The 25,357-nt window shown below is 37.3% G+C and overlaps 1 protein-coding gene across 1 annotated transcript in view; it reads right to left on the bottom strand.

The window, feature by feature from the left end:
* PAM (peptidylglycine alpha-amidating monooxygenase) overlaps positions 1-25,357 on the bottom strand; it is a 229,897-nt gene that overhangs the window by 85,083 nt on the left and 119,457 nt on the right. Inside the window, exons 6-8 of the mRNA XM_026649269.1 lie at positions 15,762-15,847; positions 11,937-12,020; positions 11,033-11,088 (exon numbers count right to left, since the gene is read on the bottom strand). Coding sequence (XP_026505054.1) covers positions 11,033-11,088; positions 11,937-12,020; positions 15,762-15,847 — 226 coding nt within the window. The remainder of the gene's footprint in view (positions 1-11,032; positions 11,089-11,936; positions 12,021-15,761; positions 15,848-25,357) is intronic.

Raw genomic sequence — 25,357 nt, 5'->3', positions numbered from 1 at the left:
TAAATAAACTGGCCTGGCCCGCCAGGGTGCTTACCCTGGCGAGCCGCGTGCCAAATGTTGCCGACCCCTGATGTATGCTTTTTAAGGAATAGTCTTACATATTTTGAACGATTGTGTTATTCAGAAAATTACATGCATGGGACTGCATGTGAACTTTAAACCTGTCTAAAACTCCTTTACTTCAGATGTTTCATATTTTATAATTCCCAGCAATACATAATATTCAAATTCAAATGCACTAACACTGATGCATGTAGAACATTGGTTAAATTTTAACCTTGAAAGAATTATTTTCATCAGACCAGGGCAAGTACTGAACCACTTTGTGTATGAAACACATTCAAATAAGTGAACAATGCATCAATACATTCATAAATAATGAAATACTCTATCAAAAATTAATGTGTCCTATTAAATTCTGAGTGATGACACACTGACCACACTGTAGTCTTCCCCCCCCCCCCCCGAGCTATTGATCTTTTCTCAAAAATTCCATTTTTTTCCCTCTCGAGATTTGAATATCGACATTTTGGGGGTCTCTATGGAAAATGAGAATTTATTTTCCATGCTCATAGGTCTCAGTTTATTTTGAGCACACAGTTTAGATATATAGGGAGAAAAGAGGGGAAGGCAAGATTGAAAGCTACAGTAGACGAGGAAAAAATGCACTAAGCAGTTGCTGAGGTCCAGGAAAAAAAAAGTGGTGAAGATACTTCATGCCAGAAAGAGCAATACTCGTCAATCACACAAAACAAATGCTGCTTCCAGAAGAACCAAGTCCGGGGTCAGAAAACACTAGGGAAGGAAAGTTACTGGATCTTGAGTAGGAGAACTGAAGAAAAACATAAGTACAGGACAGAAAGAGAGAGAACGAGAGAAAGGTCATTAAATTTTCTAAGGCATTTAAATGCTTCTAGATTACACCTATTTTTCTCACAATCTTCAGGAACAAATACCTATCCTGCCTGGCCTCATCCCCTTAATTAACAGCATCTTCATTCTATGTCCCACAATCTCCATTTTTAGGATTCAGATCCTTCTTGGAGTCTTCTCTATTTCACCTTCCCCACTTCAAATTGTGCTAAAAACTAGATTTTTTGTTGTCGTTTTACGGCACTGGCTGCAGTGCCACAAATTGTGGCTTGTACAAGGTTGAAACTGTATACTAGATTATTCTGTATCAGGTATAATGAAGGTTGGAAAATATTTGCTATCATAGAGAATATTTTGGATATACCCTCTGTTACTTAGGGCCAGATTTTCAAGTGTGTTTAGTAATTTTTTGTGACTCATTTTTGGAGTCTCAAACCTGAAACACTTTTAGGGGGCTGATTTTCAGGAAGCACCAAAAATCTGTCAGAAGTTGGACACCCAAAAAACAGGCACCCCAAATTACTAGTCACTTTTGAAAATCTTGGCCTTCACTTTTAGTGCATAGCGGTTTTCCTATATAAACATGTCAAATGTATTTCAGTTTACTCCTGCTCAAATGCTTTCTACCTTTGCAACTTTCAGAGTGTTGAGCACACAGGCAAAGTTCCCCTTTAATCTGGATTTAGCAATACCAAAGTAAATCCAAAACTATCAATGAACAAGGTAACCTTTATTGCCACAAGATAAAGCACTCATATTACTTAACTCGCAGAACCACATCATTGTAGATAATAGAAAGTTGACTTACAGTGCACTACAGCAAAAGCAAATTAATATAAAGACTGGGCTAGATTCCAGACTTGTGCAAGTGATCACCTAGAGACGTTTTTTAATTTTTGCAGGTAAATATGAGCACTTGCTCTAAATAGTCTCAAAATGTCTGCAGAGATAAATGTTCTTTAACAACTGCTTCCCTCCCTACAACTCACATTCCTGAAACTATCAAAGCTGCTGAGCACTCAGTACAGCACAGTTGAAAAGAATGAAGCAATGGCAGCAGATGTCTCAATCTCCAATAGAGCTTTTCTAATAAATGCTGCTACAGCTACGCAACTGTGGTGAAATATTGCACAAATCCAACAAAATCTTAAAATCATCTTTCCAACCTGTCACTCTGGCTAGCCTAACTCCTTTAATTTTGCATTTCAGCTATAGAGCAAGAACACATTGCTCTAGGACAAATAAATTATTAGTTTCCATTTGCCCTATGGCACATACAAGAAAATACATTCATCCACCTTGGAAGCAGGTTTCTTTCAAGATGATTCTCTATGCTGGATTTCCAACAGAGATCAAACAAGAAGAATCCTGCCTTTGTTTATTTCTTTTATCAATGCAAAAATAATGGTGCAGGTTAAAATGCAACACTATGGTTTGAAATATAAACAGAGATCATTTGCTTTATCATCACATTAAAATTAACTTTTTAAAAATGTATTACTGAAACTAAGTCCAATAGCCAATGTGTGCTTAATTCCGTAAAGAAATGATATTGTGCATGCTGCCTATGTCACTTTTCACCAGTTTTTATGAAGAAATGTGTTACTAAATGCTACAGCTGGTTGGAAATGTTCTGACAGAAAGGGGTTTTTTGGTCAGAAAATGCTGATTTGTCAAAATTTTAAATGTTCTGAAAGGATATGTTAATTTCGGCAAAATTTCTGATGGAACTTAGGCAGGTTTCCTGAGAGGTCACCTCCCTGGCCTCTTCCCTGGCTGTATACAATCAGGTGGGCTGACACAGAACCAGAGCTCCTGGGGCTTCTGGGATTGTTTTAGTTTCCAAAACAAAATATTGAGGAATTTCATTTCCATAAAAAAATTCAAGTGTTGGCACTTCATCCTGATTGATGACATTTTTCAAGTTTTTGAGGAAAAGAAATTCAGGTTCTCAGCCAGATCTACTAAATACTTGAGAAAACTCTTCCTCTAGATCTTATCTGTTGTTGGAAACAAAAAATAATGTCTAATTTCTAGTGCCTTCTGCCTACACGGGTATTTGTTGTGAACTAAGAAACCTGGTCTGAAATCTATCTTCAACATTTTCATTAGTTTATCTTATGTATTTATAATATTTGCATAGGATTCAGTGAACAGTATGGGAAGTTCTAAGTGGGCAATTTAATACCTATACATTTACATATATATTTATCCACTGGGCTACAACTGTCTTTGCTTAAGTGCCTTCTTTAGATTTCAACCCTGTCAGGATTGTATTTTTATTAAAAATTCTTAATTTTCTGCCCTCAGAGACAAACAGATCACTACATTTTCAACACAATCATGTTCATCATCCAAAACACTCAGCATCTAATGAAAACACTTAAAATTGGTTTAAAAAAATCAAATTCAATATACATCATTCAATTTGTTTTACATTACATTTTTCTAAAAAGAGGTTTCTGAAATTCTCTATGGAATCCACTTTGCACTCTGCTGCCTTTGGATAAAATGTTTGATTATTTTTTCTTTGTAATTTACAATCTGTTCCTACTTTATTCATAGTACAATTTGTGTTTCTTCTGCTGAATAATTTAACACCTATGAATTCCCTTTTATATTAGTCAAGGAGACTCTAGCTTAGTAGTAAAAGTATTTGCCTTATATTTGGATCATAGTAACATAAATCCTGTAGGGTTTATATTTTTGATAAAAGCTCTTCATATCCATTTTCTCTGTCACATCAGAATCATTTTCACCACTTAAAGTGTAGTTATATTCTGAAAAAATGATGCTGTAAAAATGCTCAACAGATCTTGTCCCTGTGAGTATTCAGTCACATATGCTTACTACAGTGATAAAAATATGACTTGTGACTGTACTGATTTTTTTTTCTTTTTGTTGCTTCTGTCAGCTCTGCAGACTCAATGCAGCTAAGAAAATGTTAGCTGGATTTTATTTCTTCTTATAAATCAATAGAATTCTTTACTTTACTTTTCCAATTAGTTACACCTATGCAAAACTAGTTAAGGCAATGAAGTTGCACAGATATCTATGAGGTAATAATTTAGTCTGCAGGTTTTTTTGTTTTTTTTTAAAGTCATGAGGATGTATGAAAAGGAGAAACCTCGCTTGGTCTTAATTTCCAGGTTGAGTTTGTAAGGTTGTCAGTCTTTTTTTATCTTGTGAACTGAGAACATTAGATATGAAAACAATGACATGCCATCATGAAATTCCATGATGCAATTTTACAGTCACTCTTCTGAGTAGCATAAAACCTTTATAGGCCACACACTACTGCATGTGGATAGATTACACAAATATATAATTTTTTCAACAGCAAGCCAATCATCATGCAGATCTTTGCAGGAAGCTGGGAATTTTAACCTTATCAACAAAATCAACAGACAATGTATTGTAAGTTCTATAGTCACTTATGTTTTTAATGGAAAATTATGGTAGGTCTGCAATGCCCAAATAACATTTCACAAATCACATGCCCATTAACCAAGGACCATATCTATCTACTGTATTTCTAAGGTGTATATCGCTGTACTACCCAAGCACCATCAAACTCCTCCTAAGGAAAAAAATCTACAGAAAAGCATTACACCCAAAAAGAAATGGGCACAACATAAAACACGTTGGATGGGAGGGAATGGCAGCTGCAAAAAGGAGTGTTTAGGTGTAACTGCATGGGGCCAGAAATCCAACAGAAATCTCAGCTTCAAAGTAGAGCCGGGTGGGAAATGATTTTCCCATCCTCTGAATATTTTGAGAGTTCAGACATTTTTCCTGTTTCACATCAGGACAAAACTGACACCTCTCGATGGTTTTTTATTGGGGGGAGGAGAGACCCACCACCCCAGAGCAGCCAATAAGCTAGTGGTTAGGACATGTTTGGGGGTGGGGCTCAATGGGTATTATGCCTACACTGCATAACAAGCCCCCCCCCCCCCCCAGCAGTGAGTTTCAGAGCCCAGGTCAACTGATTTGGGCTTGTGCTACAGTGCTAAAAATACCAGCATAGTTCCTGCTTTGGCTGGAGCCTGGGCTCTGAAACCCGATGAGGGGGAGGGTCTCAGCCCAGGCTCCAGCTCAAGTGGGGAAGAATATACTGTTATTTTTAGCCTCATAGCATGAACCTAACTCATTTGATCCAGGCTCTGATACTTGCTGCTGGGGGGCTTTTTCCCACAGTATAGCTATACCCAATGTCTCCTCTTGGAGTTGTAACGGGCGCTCTCCTGGGATGTGGGAGAGTAAGGTTCAAGTCACTGTTCCACCTGATTCCGAGGAAGGACTGGAACCTGGGTTTACCACCCCCACCCCCAAGTGAGTGTCATAACACTGGGCTATTAGCTATTCAGGAGCCGGGAGTTTCCCTCCTGTTTCTTCCCTCCACAACTTCCATTCTGGACTTAAGAAACCTTTTGACAAACATCTAGCTGAAGCTGGTATCTTCCCACAAAAAGTTTCAATTTTGACAAACTGGCAATTTTTTTACGAAAAACTATTCTGAAAAATGCCTAACCAGCTCTACTTCAAAGTCCTGAATCCTGGGACATCTATACAGAGTGCCTACCCTTCATGCACTACCCAGTCCCATCACAACAAACAACAGCAATGAGCAGTTCAGCCACTATCTTGCCATTGCATCTGCGTAGTAGAGCCAAGGAGGACTTAAAGCTGGCATGAGCAGCACTCCAATTTACCACTTTTGTCTGGAAAAAGGTCTCACGGAATTGTTGATCCAGAGTTGCATCCTTCAAACAGAGTAACATTCAAACCAGTAGCATGTGTACTTGCTGCTTTAAAAAGGCCAGTTCACAGGGTTGAAAACAATTATGAGCCAAATCATCACAGAGAAAGAATTTAAACAGAAAAATTGAACTGTTTACGAACATTTTACTAAATACCTCAAAAGCCACAATCCCGCATTTCAGAAAGAAAGCTATGCTGGTTAAAAAGCCAGTCTGGTATAAAGGGGAAGTGAAAACAGCTATACAATACATAAACAAATGTAAAAAAAGGAGAAGTGGATAGCAGTAAATATCAATTAGAAGCTAGGAAGTGTAGAAAATTGGTAAGAGAAGAAATCTATGGCCTGGCCAATCACTATATAAAAATGGTAGAATTGTCAATAATAATGCAAAAAAAGGTGGAAGTGTTCAATAAATACAGAACTGAAATATCTGGGGGTCAAAAAGCATATGATGTAGTCATAATGATGAAACGTTTTCCACTCCAACAGTAAATACAGATGATGTTAAAAAGCAACAACTAAAGTTATATCTTAAATCAGCAGATCTAGGTAATTTACATCTGAGAATTCTGAAAGAATTGATCGAGAAGTTCTCTGGACCATTGATGTTGATTTTCAATAAGTCTTGGAACACTGGGAAGTTTCAGAGGACTAGAAGAAAGCAAAGGCTGTGTCTATATTTAAAAAGAATAAACCCACATAACTACCGGCCTGTCAACGTCAATCTGAGGCAAAATAATGGAATGACTGAGATGGGACTTGATTCATAAAGAATTAATGAAGGGTAATACAATTAATGCCAATCAACATGGGATAATGGAAATTAGATATTCTCAAACTAACTTGCTATCTATTTTTCATAAGATTACAAATGTGGTTGATTAAGTATAGTACATCAATACTATTACCTTTGAGTTCTGTAAGGGATTTGACTTGGTACTGCATGACATCTTGATTAATAAACAAGAACAACAGAAAATCAAGATGGCAAACATTATATGATTAAAACTGGTTAAATGATAGCTGCCAAAATGTAGTTCTAAATGAGAAATCATTGTCAAGTGGCTACGTTTCTAGTGCAGTTTCGCAGGGATGGGTTCTTGACTTTAGACTAACATTTTTATTAATGACAGTGAAAGAAATCAAAGTTTTCACTGATGTAGCATTGCAGATGACACAAAAATTGGGAGAGTGGTAAATAAGGAAGAGGGCAGGTCACTGATACAGAGCGATCTGGATTGCTTGGTAAGCTGAGCACAAGCAAACAATGTGTGTTTCATGGCTAAACGTAAGGTCATATATCTAGGAACAATGCAGGCCATAATTACAGAATGGGTGGTTCTATCCTGGGAAGCAGTGACTATGAAAGAGACATAGGGATCATGGTGGATAACCATCTGAACATGAGCTCCCAGTGCAATGCTGTGGCCAAAGGGGCTAATGCAATCCTTGGAAGTATAAACAGGGTAATTTCAAATAGCAATAGGGAGGTTATAGTACCTCTGTATTTGACACAGGAGCATCTGCTATTGGAATACCCTGTCCAGTACTGGTGTCCACTCTTTAAAAAGGACGTTGAAAAACTGGAGATGGTTCAGAGAAGTGCTACAAGAATGATTAAATGATTGGAAACCATGCCTTATAGTTACAGACTCTTAAGAATTCAATCTATTTAGCGTAACACAGAGAAAGTTAAGAAGTGACTTGATCAGTCTTTAAGTACCTACACAGGGAACAGAAATATGATAATAGAGGACCTTTCAATCTAGCAGAGAAAGGTATAACAAGAAACTAGGGGTGGAAGTTAGAGATAGATAAATTCAAACTAGAAATAAAGCACAATTTTTTACAGAGAGGATAATTAACCATTGAAACAGTTTACCAAGGGCTGTGATGGATTCTCCATTGCTGGAAATTTTAAAATCAAGACTGGATGTTTTTCTAGAAGTGTGCTCTAGCTCAAGCACAACTATGTGCAGCAGGAATTAAAATAGGGAAGTACTATGCTCTGTGTTATATAGGATGTCAGATTAGATGATCACAATGGTTCCTTCTGGCGTTAAAAACCTATAAATCTATATAGGTGTGACCACCTAACTGAAATACATGACAACACTTATTTTGTTGAGGAAGGGGTGGGAGAAGCATTTTAGCTCCTGTGCCCTCCACATGTTCTCTTCCTTCTGAAACCCAATGGTGGGTGCAGAGGTTCTAGACTTAACTTATGAAAGGGGAGATTTTTTCAAAGGCACAAATGGCAGTTGGGGGTCTGTCATTTGTGCATTTGAAAATCTGCCCCCAAAGTCTTCATCAATTGTACTTAAAGATATTAGGTTTTTCAAACAATGCAGTAAGTTAATTACAATGTAAAACAAAGAAAAATATCAGATCCAAAATATTTCATGTGGATAAAACAAGTTTAAAAATCACTATTAGGAAATAAGCAGCTTTTTAAATGATCTAGTTTAACAACACAGTTAGGGTAACTTGGTACATCCAAAGTTCAGAGCTACATAGTGTGCATTTAAGAACCCTAAAAGGAAGATAAAATAGGTCCTAATTGTATCTTGCCTGGCTTCTCCCACCAAGCCTAGGGACCTCATGCTCTGCAACACTGGCCCCATTGCAGCTCCCAACCCTATGGCTTTCACCCTCCCAGTGGGCTTGTTGGGTCAAAACATTTCAGTTTCCCTAGCAACCAAAGCAGAACGGGAAGTACAGATCCGGGTGCCAGTGTGCCCTTTTCCATGACTGCTTCCCGTCTCCCCATTCTTTTTCTGTTCCCTCGCTTCCCATACGCTATAAACCACTTCTCCTCTTTTAGTCGATTACCCATCCCAAAAAATGTGCATTAAGTAGTCAGCTCAATCACTTCATTTGCAAGTTGTATTTCTTTTCCTCGGCCTTTGTTATTCTTAATTGTTTTAGACTCTTTGGTGGCAAGGACTACAACCTTGCATATGCAGGGCAGGATTAAGGCACACGCATTACAGGCAGTCAAATAACATTAACTCTGCCCTGTAGCGATGGTATGAGAAAGGGGGGAAAAAGGGAATCTCCGCGCCCCGCAATGTATTTTTAGAAATCAGTTTAATCTGATCTGGATCCATTCACACTGAAACGGATTAATCATAATAGCATGGTTATAGCATTGCACAGACCTACAGGGCAGAGTTAAAGTTGTTTGAGTTCCTTAATTGTGCATTTCTATACCTTAAAATATTCTGATTTCATTTACACTGAAGCTTAATTTTGAATGTCCTGGGTTTGTAATGCTTGTATTTGGAATAATTGACATCTTTTTCACCCTTAATTTAATCATAAGTACTTCCACAACCACAACTCCACCTTAATGTAGATTTTTGTTTAGGAGTATAAATAGTAATAAAACAAAAAAACTGAACCCCCCATTTTATTTGATAACCCTTTTCTAAACGTGACTGTTTTTACAGATCTCACTCTATACAGCAAAGTTTATTCTTTTCGCAGATAGGCTTTATTTTTTAACACGAGTGTTTTGGACCACATATAGTAGTCTTTAACTTTGGTCTCTGATCACAAAACAGTAATGTTTAACTAAATATGGCAGCATTATCATTTGGGTTGTAGCTGAGAAAAATAGCATAATTTGCATATTAACTGGTTAAATTAAATTAAGAAAATATCCCTTTTACAAACAGTTGAAAAATTACACTACAGGTACATACAGGTACTTTGGGAGAAAAGAATGAAAGTGCAAATGGAACACAGTTGAATAATTACAATATGCATAATTCATTACTAGATCTACAGCCAAATATTTTATGCTTATATATCCAGTAAAAAAAGTATATCTGTAATGTCTTATATCACAGTACACTGAACTCTGAAGACTGCTACTGAATCCGTGGACTGTTACTGTTATTTATATTGCTGAGAAAGTGCCAGATAACATGAATTAAATGAATAGATTTCATCCTTCATTCTGAATTATGACACATTATGTGTGCTCTACTTTGTAAAAAAAGTGCAACTATTATAGTCTTAAAACTGGAAATCTCTCTCTTACCAGTTAAAGTCTTGGCACAGATAAGACAAGTTTCTTTTGGATAATTTCTGAAGTGTTAAAAATATTTCTAAAGCTGTTCACAGAGCTCAAAATTAAATCTGCTTGAAGAGAGCAATCAAGGTTTAGAGAGAATTATATCACATTACATTTTTCCCTACTCAAACTGAGATTATCACAAGCAAGCTAAATTAGAAGCCTTTTTGGCTCACAGAAGAAAAATGAAATATTTTGCATGTTAAAAATAAAAGGATGGAGCACACAATACAACAAGTACTGAAGTAAAACCAGATGGTATTTTGTCATACTTATTTTAATCTCTCTCCTAACAACTTCAGTAGTATCCAATTCCCATCAATTATTGACAAAAAGTAGAGCTATTGAGATTAATAGAAATACTGGTAATCTTCCCCCAAACCCTGTCTACTACCTTACTTTGGAAACTTGAAAAGATAGGTTGTGTAAGTTAAAGCAGTCACCACAATGGATTTATGTGACAAAGAACAGAACAGGAACAAAAATCAGATTCATTCCTCGATTTAAGAAATTGTAAATTCTCATGTAGCAGGCAAATAACTTCAGGTGTTCATTGTTTTCCATTTTAAAAAACCCACATACACATGGTTTATTATTAGAAATCTTATAAAAAAAAAAATCCCACGTGACTTGTACTTAATACTGAAAAGGAACTCTCAACTTCCCCAAGCAATAACGAAGGGCAGGCTCTCTCCTAATATATTTTCTTTGAAGGGTTGTGATTTTAATTTTAAGTTCCTTTGGCAAGTGACGATTCCCAAGGGTTTGCACTGGCTCACCTGTATTGTCAGATGTAAAAACAGATTCCTTCTGAGCAGAGAGAGGAGCAGCCACAGTTGTGCAATATACCCTTCTACTGGCCACATTAAATTAAAACAGTTACTGCACTCTCCATTTGTGCAGACTTTTTTTTGCCAATTATTATGAGGCTTTACAGCCTTATATTCCCTCATATCACAAAAATTTAAAAACTTTTAACAATAAAAACAAGTAGAAATAGCAGGAACTTATTCAATCACCGAGTACATCTCCCTGCTTGTGCAGAATTGTTTTCTACAGCACTTTACAAAACAAACAAACAAAAGTCAGTGATCCTGTCTCAAAGCTTTTACTAACAAATTACTTTTCGGATCCAAACTTGTTACTGTATTTGATCACAGGTGTACCACCTAATTTAGAAGAGCCATATTAGCCCCAGTTTTGAAAAGGATTAATATTTGAATAGCTGATTGTACTCATGCCTCACATAAATTGGATTTTTGTGGTGTGTTTAGATGAAAGTGTATCAAATGCAGTCTGTCCCTTTAGGTTACGGTAAACAGGTAAGCCACCATCTGGATTTTTGATTGGTGACTAGAGAACAAAACTCCTAATTCAGAAAAATGCGCAGAAAACATGAGGCTTACAAGGTGGATATTTGCCCCTCATGTTATAGAAATTCACAAAAAAACGTGTAATGAATATAAATTTATAGTCCTCCCAGTCTTTCACAGATGCTGGTAGTACTGGTGTATATTTTAGATGTTCTATTGGATAGATATACTAGAGCAAAAATACTTATATTCTGGCTGTAGAGTCTATCCACAAGCATTAACAAAAACAAACCAAAGAGCAATGTTTATATTTTCTTACTCTCAAAATACTCATGTTATTTTCATGCTTCTTTGAATGCTGATTGATTGATTAATGTCTCTCTCTCCTTAACCAAGATTCAAACCAGATATAGGCATAGCTATTTTGCACTGATTTATAGCACTCATTAACATAACTGAAAAATCATGATTTTTTAATACAAAATCTATTCTAATATGCTATTCTATTTTAAAGTATTTTACACTAAAATATAAACTTGAAAGAAAGATGCGAAATAACTTTCTCAGATGAAAAAAGATGATGTTAAGTTGCTCTGAGAAGGCGTCTGTCTCTGCTTACAGAGCCAATGTGAAGATGAGCATAGTTGCCTTTTGTTGCTTTCTTTGAATTTTACTAAAATATAACCTTGTCTATCTCCTTTCCATACATCTTTTTAAAAAAGTTTAAGTCAAGCTTATATTTTTAAGTTAACTTTTTAGGTGCTTCTATCCCCACTAGTGGCAGCACCAATGGAAATTATTTCAGTAGGGAACAGATGCTTTTTTTTTGTGCGTGCAATCTAAAATTTTTCAGAAAGGAATATTTGAAATCATATTTACAGACTACAATTTCCAAAACACATACCTCTGAATGCACTGACATCCCCATAATGTACTTGGAGCACAAAATATTTGCTACCTGTTTCTCCTCCAACTTTGAATCCAACACCTTAAAATAAAGAAGACGAGTTAGGGTTATGGAAACAATAAATAAGGTACATTTTAAATAGTTCATCACTGGTAACACTGTCTAAAAGTCCAAGACTGAATATTTAGACTGGCAGTGGAGGGGGAGGAAAGTTTCATTTTAAGATGTCAGTGAAAAAACTACTGGTCATAGAAACTACTAAATAAATACATAAATAAAATATTGCTGAAGTGGCACTGAACATAAACTTCTGATACTCATCAGTCTGAGTCACAGTCATCAATGAAGAGTGATGACTGATTTAGGCAAATTCTTCCTTCATTCCAATGCATATTAGGTAGGATTATAAAACAAGATGATGCTCATGTTCTTTATTAGCCACAAAGGATTCTAATATAATGAATGCTTATTTTCATTTCCCATTTTCACAGTTAATTTAAGTATAACAAGATGTAAATTGCTATGAATTTATGCAAAAAACACTAAGATTAGAAATACACAAACTTAATTTTCCACCCCAAAATGTTCAACACTGCAAAAATTATTATTTTCATGAAAATTGTCAAAATGTGTAGGTTTCCAAGTAAAATAACAATGGGGTGACAAATTATCAATAGATATTACAGAGGAACTTGAAAGAATGAACACAAATTACAGAGCACCAGCATCATTGATAAGGATCTTTCCACACCTGCCCAACAATGAAAATACTTGGCGAGAAGCAGAGAAAGCAATCTCTGCCTATTCAGCCTGTGAATCCCACTAGATTAACAAGTGCCAGTGGCAAAGCTTCTCTGTGAAGAGGCTTGCAGAATCTCTATGCACAATCATAGTATCAATAAGAAAAAAAGAAGGAAAGAAAGGAAGACTGGTAACTCATTTAAACATCTGCAGTTTTGAGTAGTTTAGAGACAGCAACAAATTGCCAGCTGGGGTTTGGCATGTACTTTAGCACCTTGGCTCCCTGGATTGTACAGCTTTGGTGAACTGTAGCTACAAGTGAATATGCTCAGAGTTCAATTAATGTCCCTGCTGATTAATATACAAGGAGATTTCTAGAAAAGGTAGTCTGTGGTATTCTACACTGTTCATAGCAATGGGAAATGGAGCTAGAGGATAAAGGGGAAAAGTGACTCCGTTTAAAGGGATTTCAATAAAATAAAGATATCCTCAGACTAAAGCTACATCTTCCATAGATTGTAAATATATTTCCAGTACACTAAAGAGGCTGTCCTGGAATAATGCAACGGAGTATTACACTGAGAATAGCCCACTGAAAATCTGATGGGATTCATCCAAAGGACAATGTCATATAAAAATGAAGGCATATATGTGCTCTCCAATTGTTTCAGAACATCAAGCTGTGAAACAAATTGTGTACAGAAAGCCCTTACAAATCTGTAAGTTCCCAGACACAAAATACAAGACAAAATTGAAAGACAAATATATTTAGATGGAAGCCTCTATACAACCTCTAATCAGATAATTTCTCTCTCTTTTTGGAGCTTGTCTGAAATGCACTTTGAATTACAAACAGGATCCATTATCTACATACGCAGTGGTGTGTCTTGTAAGGGGATAGAACTGGCATTTTAAAGGCTCCCAACTTCTTGTACAACTTTTGTCAACCATCAAGCTCTGCTTCCAAATTTTTCTTTTCCCAAGTTAAATTCTTTTTAAGTTGGGAAAGTTTATCAAAATCTTCCTCAACCTTCTCCACTTAATCCAGAGAGGATTTTTGATGATCCTTAGACAACATTAAAAATACATCTATTCTTCCAATCTTTTCCTCAGAGGTGAGGGGCACAGAGGAGAAGGGATGGCACAATTGGAGGAAAAATGTGATTGAATCCATAAGAGAGGTTATGGCAGAAGCGATATAGATTTCTTGTGGGATTTTGTTGTTGTTGCTGGTATGATGATGTTCTCCTTTCTTTACATTTCATACGTTTTGTTGACATCTGTGATTTTAAATATGTGTAGTAGTGCACCTAAAAAACGGGAAAGGCAAATCAAAGAGAAAAGCACACCACCATGCATTTGTCACAAAGGCATGCCTGTCAATCATCTCATTACAGCTGTGATTGCCTTGAGTTTTCAGATACCTGTCCTGGAAAGTTCCCAGTCCTCGGATGATAGTTGAGTTCTACAAAATAAGGTTGGCCTCCTATAGCTGTGGTGAGGAGCAAGGAGGTCTGTGGCTGCCTGTGCATCCCTTCCCCTTCTCCCTGCTCTGTCCCCTCTGTTGGGCCTCTGAGATTGGCACAGAAGGATAATAGCCACAGAGCAAAACACTGTCTGTCCAGTCCTTTTCTATACCTCTGCCCAGATTCTCATCTTAGCACTCAGAGGCAATAGGGACAGCTGGCAAGCACTTTGGCAGGAATCAGGAGAAGGGGAAACAAGGTGGAGGAATCCCAGAATCTTCCCCACTCCCAGAAGAAAGGCAGACAGAGAAGACTAGATGCCTTCCAGAAGAGATACAATAAGGGAAGAGAGAAGCCCCAGAGGTCCCAGCTCCTAGAAAGAGACAAGGGGAAAATCATCCTGAAGAAGCTGGTGAGGGAAAGCCCATCCATCAATTACCTACATATGCCAGGCAATGTCCCAGAATTGCAGGTCCAGGACACCCACTAAGGGAGGTGGGGTTGGGGACAGGGAATCACAGGGTTTTGTGGGGCACACAGAAGTTTGGATGCTTATATGAATCCTAAAACTTTACATGTTTCAATCATCATATTAAAAATAACCTAAATTCTTGAGCATGCACACATAACTCTCCAGTAACTCCCCAGCCCACAGCTTATTTAAACAATAAAGATTTAAAATTTTGCAATTACAAGATAACTGAAAGGTACCCTGTTCAGAGGTGGTGCTTGTACAGACCTCAGTGACAGCATGTATACATTCCTAACAGCCATCCTTCTACCACCTGCCCAAACCAGCACACACAGAACAATAAGGAAGAATACAGAGGACCTTCCAACTCCTCCAAGGTGTCTAGTAAGGCAAAGGGGTTGGACAATAAATAAAACAAGCTGGGGACATGAAAAGAACGAGTTCATAATTTCCACCTTATACAAGCGTTGCTTCCAGAGGAAGGCAAAAGATGCAAGTGGATGCCAGGCTTCTACTGGTGGACCCATCCTGCCACTGGATACGCCTATATAAAATCTCACAACTCACACTTAAGAGTTGAAGGATCTCTAACTCTGTATTTATGCTTTGTTTTTTGTTTTTAAGAAAAAAGAGAAACAGCCCACCCTTCCCCTCCCCCCTAATTGTAGTGGGATGCAGTGCATTCTAGTGGAGAGGGCACTGAACTAGAAGTCAGGTTCTATCCCCAGCTCCACCACTGACTTGCTCTGGGCCACTGTGCAAGTCACTTTCTCTCACCCCAGTTTCCCTATCTGTGAAATGGAGATAGTGAAACTTTCACTTAGTTGAAAAGCACTCGGAGACCTATGCATGAAAAGTGTTGTGCAAGAGCTATTTATTATATTATTCTCCTTTAGTCCTGATTTATCATCCATAATGTTACATGGAATAAGAAAACCACATATGTTCATTAGTTCCTATAAAGTAAGTAATATTCATTACCACAATTAATGAGATTGAAGTATGTACACTTTTAACGAACTGAAACCACTAAATGAAAGACGGAAAAAGAGATTGCGGAGGGAGGCAGGGAGCTACTCCTCCTCCTTCTCCCCTATCCCCCCTGCCCAAAGAGGGAATTCCATAAAATGAAAGGTACCATACCTTTGGGTAGTCTGGTGGGAGGAGCATTTCTTGCCCAAGCATATAAAATGTTGGACTTGTCTGTGCATATTCCTTCATCACAGTCCCTAAAACCATAGAGAAAAGAATATATAATTTATTATATTTTTATTTTGCCATCTGCAGCTCTCTCAAGCTCCAGGTGGACTATGTACATTGAAATGCTAATTTTACCAAAATATGTCTAATGAATCTCAAATACAGTGCTCCGACAAAGAAAACTTTCCTGGCTATCAGTACGGCCACCTTCGCAGTGTACATCACAACCGCCTTTCCTCTCCTCCAGGAAGAGACTGGGGAACAGGAGAGCCTTGCAGCATGTTTTGATGGTCACCAAACTGTCCGTCTGGCAAACCAAGGTGAGACGTGAGTTCCGTAGCCCATGAATCCTTACTAAGAAAGCACTTCCTTCCATCTGATTACACCAAGAGGCTGTTAGCTCAAGTGCCTCAAATGACTGCAGCTAACAAAGTACCACATGGGAATAGAAGCCATGATGTTCAACGTAGAAAGACGACAAATCAGAGTTTCAGATTAAAACCAACACTTTAAAATTACCCCACAAATCCACTAGCAACAAGTGCCGGTTGCAGAGAGAAGTTTGCCTACAACATGGAGTGGGTAGAAAGCAATAGATAAGAAAAATAGCAATGCAATCAAAGAACAGCATGATCTTATTGCCTTTCCCCTCAACCTATTTATGACCCTCACTTTATTGTGTCAGGATTATGCTCTCTAGGACAGTGGCAGTATTTTACTCATTTGTGAGAGATTTCAAGCACATTTCTTGAGTGTGCAAAAAATTAAATTATAATAATTACAAGGAGAGGTGTAATGTTCTTGTCAAGTGACAGATCACAAAATGGCACCAATTTTAACACTAACTAGAGGGTTTGTACCTGTAGCCCATACTGAGAATACTAACTGATCCAACCAAAACAGGGATAACCAAAGCAAGGTCCACACCCAAAATAGGAAGATACAACTTTCTTTACTAGACATATATAAATGATAAAACACCAGCCTGTCAAACACTGCTACCTGAGTATCCAGAAGCAGCACCTGCCCACGTAAGTAGCTTCATTGCAATTTTACAATCATAATCCAGTCAGGATGATAATGAGGCTTCTACACTGTAAAGATCATAGTCAAAAATATGTATATTGTTCAGGCTCTCTACAATCTTAACAATATTATCCCTCTGTTAAAATTCTCAATTTAGCTTTAAAAAGTCTCTTCCTCTCCAAAATAGTGTTATATTTTCTCCTTTTTTGTCTTTCTTATCAATTTTCTGATATTAAGTTACTTCAGATCCTACCAGAAAGCTGTAGGTCCTACAAAGCTAAGATTACAATGCATTTTTGCCATTTAGAGGGCAGGTAATCTGCAATCTCTTCTAGAATTGGGTATAATCCTTAGCTTTTTGCATTATATCCATAAATCGAATATATTACCTTTTGTCCAACAAGACAATTTTGTGATCTCTCTTTCTCTCTTACACTTTGGTATTATATTCCTGGCTGGAGATCTTTTCTTGACACCTAAAGAAATCACTCTTTAGTGCCAGGGAATTAACTGGATTGAACACTGCTTCCTTTTGCTGGAATAGCTTTTAATTGTCTTTTTGGGCTAAAAGTCCTAGAAAAAGCTTGTTCTGTACTCCCTCTAGAAGTTAGAATTAGATTCTTGCTGGGAAAAAAGTTTCTCTGAATTATATCAAAAACACCCCAAAATATTTTTGTAACCCATCATCACTTCAAAAATAGACAGCTTTGTAAAATTAGTGCCTAAGTGAAAGCACTGAATTTCTTTCTTAAGTGAAACAATATAAAACACTTAATTTCTGTCCTAACAATTATAGAAATACTTTTTCTGACTACCATTTGAAAAAAATTATGCAACTGGCTTGCAATCAGATACATCAGGTTAACAGCATATTGTACCCATCTTGGGAAAAATTCAAGTAACCTGATTAGCCACATCCCCTTTAAGCGGGGTCAGGCATTTATGCCCTGGAACGCTATTATTTATTGCATGGACAGACCACCCATATATATCTCTTCAGTTTTCAAACATTCAGAAATTTGTGTTTGCGATAGATAATCAACAAAGAACATGCTTTTTTCATTACATGAAAGTTGATAAAGAGATACCCAAATCTTCCATGCAGATGTAAGATTTTTGACAACAAAACCAATGTCAGTGGAGATTTTTGTGCAGGTAAGCGTTAGGACAACTGGGGAGTTGATTAAATGCTATTTTGTCACAAAAAGACACTTGAACGCATCATTAAAATAAGTGCTTGTCTACATAGCTCAGCAATGTGTGCCAGACAAATGTGATCTATAAAGTTCTGTAGCTGCTATGCGTAGTTCCTGGTGTCATGTTCTAAAAGGTACCTAGTTTGCATTAAAATAGTCCTACAAGTCTACACAGGGCTGCTAGAACACTTTATGAGTCACATCACTCTAGTGCGCTTTGCCAATGCCATGTAGACAAGCCCTCAGTAATTTGAAATCTCGCACTGAAATTGACAGCGTCCTTACTCCAACTGCTGAAATTCCTAAGGGTTGTATGGAACTATTATTGCAGAATACACCAAAACACACTCAAATTATTGACTACACATTTCTTATTGAAATAAATGAATTCTTTCAGTTCTTTGTACCCTATATTTTCATAAGTCCTACAAATCAATATGTAGATAAGCTTCTATCATTATAGTGGCATGGGAGTGCCACGATAGTTAAGGTTGCATTATTATATATGTTTAATGGTGGGCCTTTCTAGGTCCCCTAAAATCAACATGCTTAGATTTCTTTAAAATTTGGTATGCCTCGGGAGGGTGCAGGGTAGGGTTAATAACTCAAATTTGGAGTCTGGTAGGCCAGGGGGTGTGGAGATATAAGCTTCTCCCAAACAGCCATTTAAGGAAACATCTAGGTGAATTTTTTCTTCCTAGAGCTTTATATCAAACTATAGATGTGATATGGGTCGAAATGGCCTCAAATTTTACCCAAGTTAGGCATGGCATCAATTAAATCTTTGAGGGACCCAAACTGAGAACGGTATTTAAGAAAAATGTACATATTTTATACTGCACATGTGCCGATACAGAAAAAATGTCTAGGAGTTTTCCATTTCTGCCATTTTACATGCTTTAAACTTGACTCTTGTAAGTGCTCTAAAATCCAAATGGTTACTCGGATTTCTATGAAATTTGGTAGGCCTTCTGGGGCACATTAGTGATCCAAATTTGGGGTCTAAAACATGGGCAACCTTAACTCTGCATTTCCTGGTTTTCATAAATTACATGTTTTGGTCAATTGAATGTTCTGCCAGGGAATGACATTCCACCAAACCACCTTAACACTGCATTAATATAGTTTTTTGCCACTGAATTTGCTCTGGTGCACATGTGCAACCACACATTAGCTGACTTCCTAATAATGGAAGAAAATAAAATATGTAGACCATGAATAAAATATACAGACCATGAATTTGGGAACAAACCTGCAAGAACTATTGCCAACTATGCTAAACTGTTCAAGCAGCTAGAAAATGACCAGAGATTGTTTTCTTAAAAAGAAGAAAAAATAGTAATAGCTAAGAAAAAACAAATAGAGTGTTCAAAACACTGACAGAAATGCAAGATTTGTATTTCAAGAACTCCAGGTTTTCTGATCTTCTAAAGTGTGCAGATACATGCATATATTTTAAACTTTTGGTGCAGATTGCATGTGGGCTTGGTTCTATAAATGGAACAAAACTGAAACTATGCAACTGACAAGATGGTGAACAGTCTTATCAGAGCATATGCTATGTCTGATCTGATATGAACTTATACAGTGTGAATTAATAATGGGAAATTGAAAATCAAAAAATAAATTGTTACAAAACAGGAAAAGACAAAAACCATGATGGAATTCAGGACCAAGTAGCAATGAATTGTGTTATTTTCAGCAATTTACAGCAAAGCTGCTTTCCAATGCTCTCCTTCTTAGCAGCTAGGTTATTATTTCAGGTTAGTCCTCATAGGATTCTCATTTAGATTGCCCTTTTCAAATATTAATGTCCCAATCAAAATTTAAAGTGTGTTTCAAAGCCCCCTTTTGACTTATTAATATTCATACCATATTGATGAGAATGAATGTCTGCAACTTTAATTGTCTTGAGTTCCTGAACCTTTGATATCCTCTTTGACAACCTCTTAACCTCCAACTCGTAAGGGAACCATTCTATAGTGTAAGTGCCTTCAACTGGGCCAGTCACTGAATAGTGCCAGACTGTCACTCTGAATTATCCTAACATGGAGGGATAGCATGTTAATCAGCCTCTTCTTGTATTTTGTTAAAGTACATTTAAGTTCAAAGGTTATCCTGGAAACATCCAAAGAGAGAACTGGAGCAAAAATCTAATCTTTACAAAATGTTGTAGCATTGTAAAGTTCAAATGGCTAGCTTTAAATCTTACCAAGTTTACAAAATCGGAAGTCTCCTCAATATCCTGCTCTTTCAATTTTTTTTAAACAGGAGCAGCCATCTTTTATTTTGATAAGTAGGTCTTAAGCTTTTTTTTTATTTTGATAAGTAGGTCTTAAGCTTTTATCTACTCATTCTAAACTCTGGATTAATCCTTCCAGCTCTGCATAGGGGACAATCACTGGAATGCACAGGCTGATAAAGGTCGGGAAGGCAGCCGAAAAGGATGATCTATTTAATAATCCTACTGTTTAAAGATTTCTGAATGACTCTACTTGTGACTTGCAGTAGTATCTGGATATTAAAATATAAACATAAGCATACTATTAAGCAAACCAGAGAAAACAAATATGAAATTCCAACAAGAATGCCATAAATTTTTGTTAAATCCAATGAATACTTGCACAGTTTTTTGGGAAATTCTCAGATTTTTCTCTTATTATACCCAACTGCTTTTCCCCCCAGATACATTAGATGCACTTGTTTCAAACAATTCAGTAGGGGGAACTTTTCTCTACAAGAATAAAGTAACCTGCTAATGTTTATATGAAGTGTCCTGTAATGCTATCTAATTTCCACTGGTGGTGACATTCATATACACAAATCTGAAACCCAGAATTTTTATATATTTCTGTTTCGATTATTTATATTGTTATACATTTCTGTCTGGACTATTTATATTTGAGCATGCTCCCCCAAAAATCACCTTTAAAAAGACCTGACAATAGATGGAAATGATTATCTGAATTCACACAATCCTATAGGTAACATGAACTAACCGGCTTTATTCCAGTATGTTGCACTCAAGGATGGCCACATTGCATCCAGAAATAGCATCTTATAATGTAAATAGTTCTATTTTTCTCAAGCAGTAATAACCTAGCATGTATCATTGTCCTTCCAATCATTATTGGGGCTACTGATGCTGTTATTTCTGGGATTTCTACTGTTTACTAGTTTAGAAAAATATTACAATAAATCAAGAGAATAAACTTCATTTGTTTTGACTATCTGTGTCTGTCACAGAGAACAGAATCATCTCAGATTGGAAGAGTTGAATCTACTGTAATTGTATCTTTCTAAAAACACATGCTCTAGCTCAAACAGAAGTTATAGGTGTGATGCAGCAATTACGGGGTGAAATTCTATGCCCTGTTTTAAGAAGGTGGTCAGACTTGACAGGTCCTCTCTGGCATTAAAGTCTATGAATCCTTGTGGAGTAGACTATGCTCCGATTTGTACATTCAGGATGTTGTGAAGCAGAGAAAAGACACAGGTATATCTTCTTCTAATTTTTGATACTGAAAGATGACTGTTGTTAAGATAATCGTGTTACATATTATAATTATAATTTCTGATTATGTCCTTTTCCCATCATTTCATTCTTCCTAAACCTTCTTCACATCCCAAACTATTTGGCTGAGAATTGTACAATACTTCTCAGAGCCCATCACCACCCATGTTCCTTAGTTATCCAGAGGATTTGGTGAGAAAAATATTGTTGTTTGTAGTAGTATTACCATAGCGCCTAGGTGCCCCAGTCATGGACCAGGTTCCTATTGAGCTAAGAGCTGTTCAGACACAGAACTAAACTATGATCCCTGTCCCAACAAGCTTACAATCTAAGTGTAAGATGAGACAATAGATAAGTACAGCCTGAATGACAGCAGAATAAAAAAAAAATAGACTATATTGGTTAACGTGGTAAACAGTGGACCTCAGCACACCAGCTGCCTAACTGTTGTCAAGTTTTCTGAAGGTATCATGGAAAAGGATTGTTTTAAAGAGGGATTTGAAGGAAGATAATACATTAGTTTTACAGAAAGTTCTTCTGAAGAGTGAGGAGCAGCATGGGAGAAAACACAAAATTTAATAAGTGGTAACGGAGGCTGGCATCATGGGCCAATTGGAGTTGACACCTTGATACTGAATGAAAGATAATTGGTAGGGTTGGGATAGGCCATAAGGGACTTTGAAAGTAAAGACAAGTAGCTTAGATTTGTTTTGATACAGAAGGGCAAGTCAGCTGAGGGAGGCAAAAAAAGGGATGATGTGGTCAAAGCGATGGGCTAAGAAAGCGATCTTTGCCGCAGCATTCTGAGTGGATACGAAACAGATACAAGGCTGTATTTGTCAACGCCAGAGAGAAGGATGTTGCAGTAATCAATATATGACATAAAAAGAGCCTGAATGAAAGTTTAAGCTGTGGGATGAATAGGAAAGACTGTTTCTTAGAAATGTTACACAGAAAGAATAGTCAAGATTTAGACATAGCCTGGATGTGAGGACTTTGACAGAGGTGAATAGATGAGGATACCCAAGTTATAGGCCTGAGTATCAGGCAGTACAGAGTTGTCCATAGTGATCAAGAAAGGAGGTAGCAGAGAGAAAGATTAAGAGCTCTGTTTTAGCCATATTGATCTTGAATGGATGGCTAGAAATCCATGAGATGTCAGAAATACAAGCTGAGATTTTAGTTAGGATATAAGGAGACAGTTCTGGAGCAGAGAGGTAGATTTTTGAGTCATCCTCATAGAGATGGTAGCTGAATTTGTGTTTTCAGGTGAGATTACCCAGAGAGAGGATGCAGAGGCAGAAGAAAGGGACTAAGGAAAGAGCCATGTGCGCTCACCACAGGAAGCTGGAGGGGAGATGGGGAGGGTCTTCTGAAGGACACACTGAAAGAATGATTAACGAGTAAGAGGAGAACCAGGAAAGGACAGTCAAGCAAGCCAATGAAGGACAAGATTTCAAGAGGAGCATGGTTGGTGGTGTCCAAGGTTGCTGACAGTCAAACAGGATGAGGATATTGGTTCTGAGTTTTAGCCACAAAGAGGTCATTAGAGACTTTGGTGAGGGTGGCTTCAGTGGAGTACAAGGAGCAGAAGCTGGATTGGATGGAAATGGAGGAGAGGGACTCCAGACATCAATTGTAAACAGTGCGTTCAATGAGCTTAGAGTTGAAAGGTAGACAGGGTGGTAGCTGAAGAGGCCAGTGGGGTCAAAGGGATTTGTTTTGTTTTAAGATTGGAGAAACTAAAACATGTTTGTATTGTGAGGAAAAAGAGGCACAGGAGAGGTTAAGGAGAAGAGTAAGGGGTAGGGGGATAAGAGCAGGCACAAGGGAGACCAGGGGATGGAATGGGATTACTGTGCCAAGCAAAGGGATTAGAGAAGGAGAGCAGATGAAAATCTCTCCTCCTTCTCCCCTATCTCAGGCACAGAAATGTGGGAAGGGAAGCTGAAGGGTAGGGGAAGATCTGTCATATTAAGTCAATTTTCTCTTCAAAACAAATCAGTGAGTTCCTGTGTGGGGAAAGAAATGAAGTGGAGGCAGAAGGAGAGGAGAATTTGGAGTGAGTGTCAGCCAAAGTAGCCAAAAAGGCAGCTGGGATTGAGGATATGGGATTCAATTAAATTGGAGAGGTAGAGTTGTTTAGCTAAGAAGATGGCAGAACTAAAAGAGGAGAAAACAAATTTGCACTGGAGGAAGTTGGCTGGGTCATGGGATTTCCACCTGAGAGAGACACCAGAGAGTGCAAGAGCAGGAGCAGAGGAAGTGGATACTGGGGGTGAGCCAGGACTGTCGGTTGGCAGGGCGGACCTTGTGATGGGAGAGAAGGGCCGAAGACTACTTTTGCGTAGGTTCTCAGGCACTACCATATTTTTCTCTGGTGGGCGAAAGTTTAGGAAAAGGTATACAAATGCTACTAACTGAATAAGAGCTACAGGAGATTTTCTTGTACAATCATAATATCCATAGTTCAAATCCAAATAGAAAAATCACTTCCTCACAATCTTTCTATTATTTTGAACTGAGCAAAAAGCCAATCTAAACAGGGACCACACCACAGTATATTAAAAGCTTCAGGCACTAACAAGTTCATGCAAATGTATGAGATTTCCATGTATATACATCAAACAACTACATACATTATTAATGCAATCTGCTTGTTTTAAACAAGACATAAAAGGCTGTAGTATGGGCAGGCACAAACTAATTTGAAAAGGCAACATCCTAGGAACTCTTTCATGCCGTGTATATCTTTTTCATGTAAACTTAATAACTGTAAATATATTTTAATAAATGACAGAAGGGGCAGTTACCAAGGACAAAGAAAAGTGTTTATTGGGGCTGGGAGGAGGAATCAATGGAAATGCTGTACTTTCAAATTAATCGCTTTACCTGAACATAAAAGAAAAGCATAGCTTTATATTTTAAGACAAGATTACAGCATTCATCATGGTTGCCAACAGAACTGGGTGATAAATGTGAGAGAAAACAATTTGTCTGAAAATGTTCTCAGCTTGGGAATTTGCTTACCTCCTCAACCCTTAAGCCTAAGAGCACATGGTCTTTGCAACGTGTCCTATTTACTTGGGCATTTTCCAAGTATAGCTTAAAAAAGGATCTGATTTTTTTCTTGTGGTTGAGGAAATTTGTTAGCATTTGTATATAACCATTTAATTAATGTATCTATTAAATTTATATTATTTTATAATTATTTGCTGTATGTTTACTGAGAGGCCATAACTGGCACTTTGTTTAAACTGAAAGAATAAAACAAAGTAAAATCTAAACTAAATTTTGATAATATATAAGAAAATTGCATCCATTAATTTTAAATGGAAGAATTTTCTTTCCTCTGGATTTCTTTGCTTTCAGGAGGTGGAGTCCTTTCTTCCTCCACTGCACATCATCTCATTTCTATTTAAAGTTTTTGTTTAGAGGAGCAACAGTTGGATTTAAGTTTAGGGGTAACTTGAAATTTTTGAAACAAACAAAACCAATTTTTCACATCCTCACCATAAAACTACCATCATGGGGAACCTTCCAGATTAAGGGCCAAATCCTGCTCTTCTTACTCCCATAGTCAAATAACTATTTGCTATAGTTCAAAGGGAGCTTCTGGATGCTCAGTATTTTTAAAAGTTAGGCCACTTAGTTAGCTGTCTAAATATGGCCTTAGGAGCCTAAACTTTAGGCTCCCATTTTTAAAAATCTGGGCCTGCATGTCTCAGTATTGCGTTTCAGTGCTTCAAATTCAGGGCCGGCTCTAGAATTTTTGCCGCCCAAGGCAAAAACAATTTTGGCCG

Source organism: Terrapene carolina, unplaced genomic scaffold (assembly GCF_002925995.2).
Source record: "Terrapene carolina triunguis isolate 2854851 unplaced genomic scaffold, T_m_triunguis-2.0 Scaffold69, whole genome shotgun sequence".
Taxonomy (NCBI): Eukaryota; Metazoa; Chordata; order Testudines; family Emydidae; genus Terrapene; species Terrapene triunguis.
The sequence above is the reverse complement of the archived record's forward strand: the minus strand, read 5'-3'. Positions and strand labels throughout refer to the sequence as shown.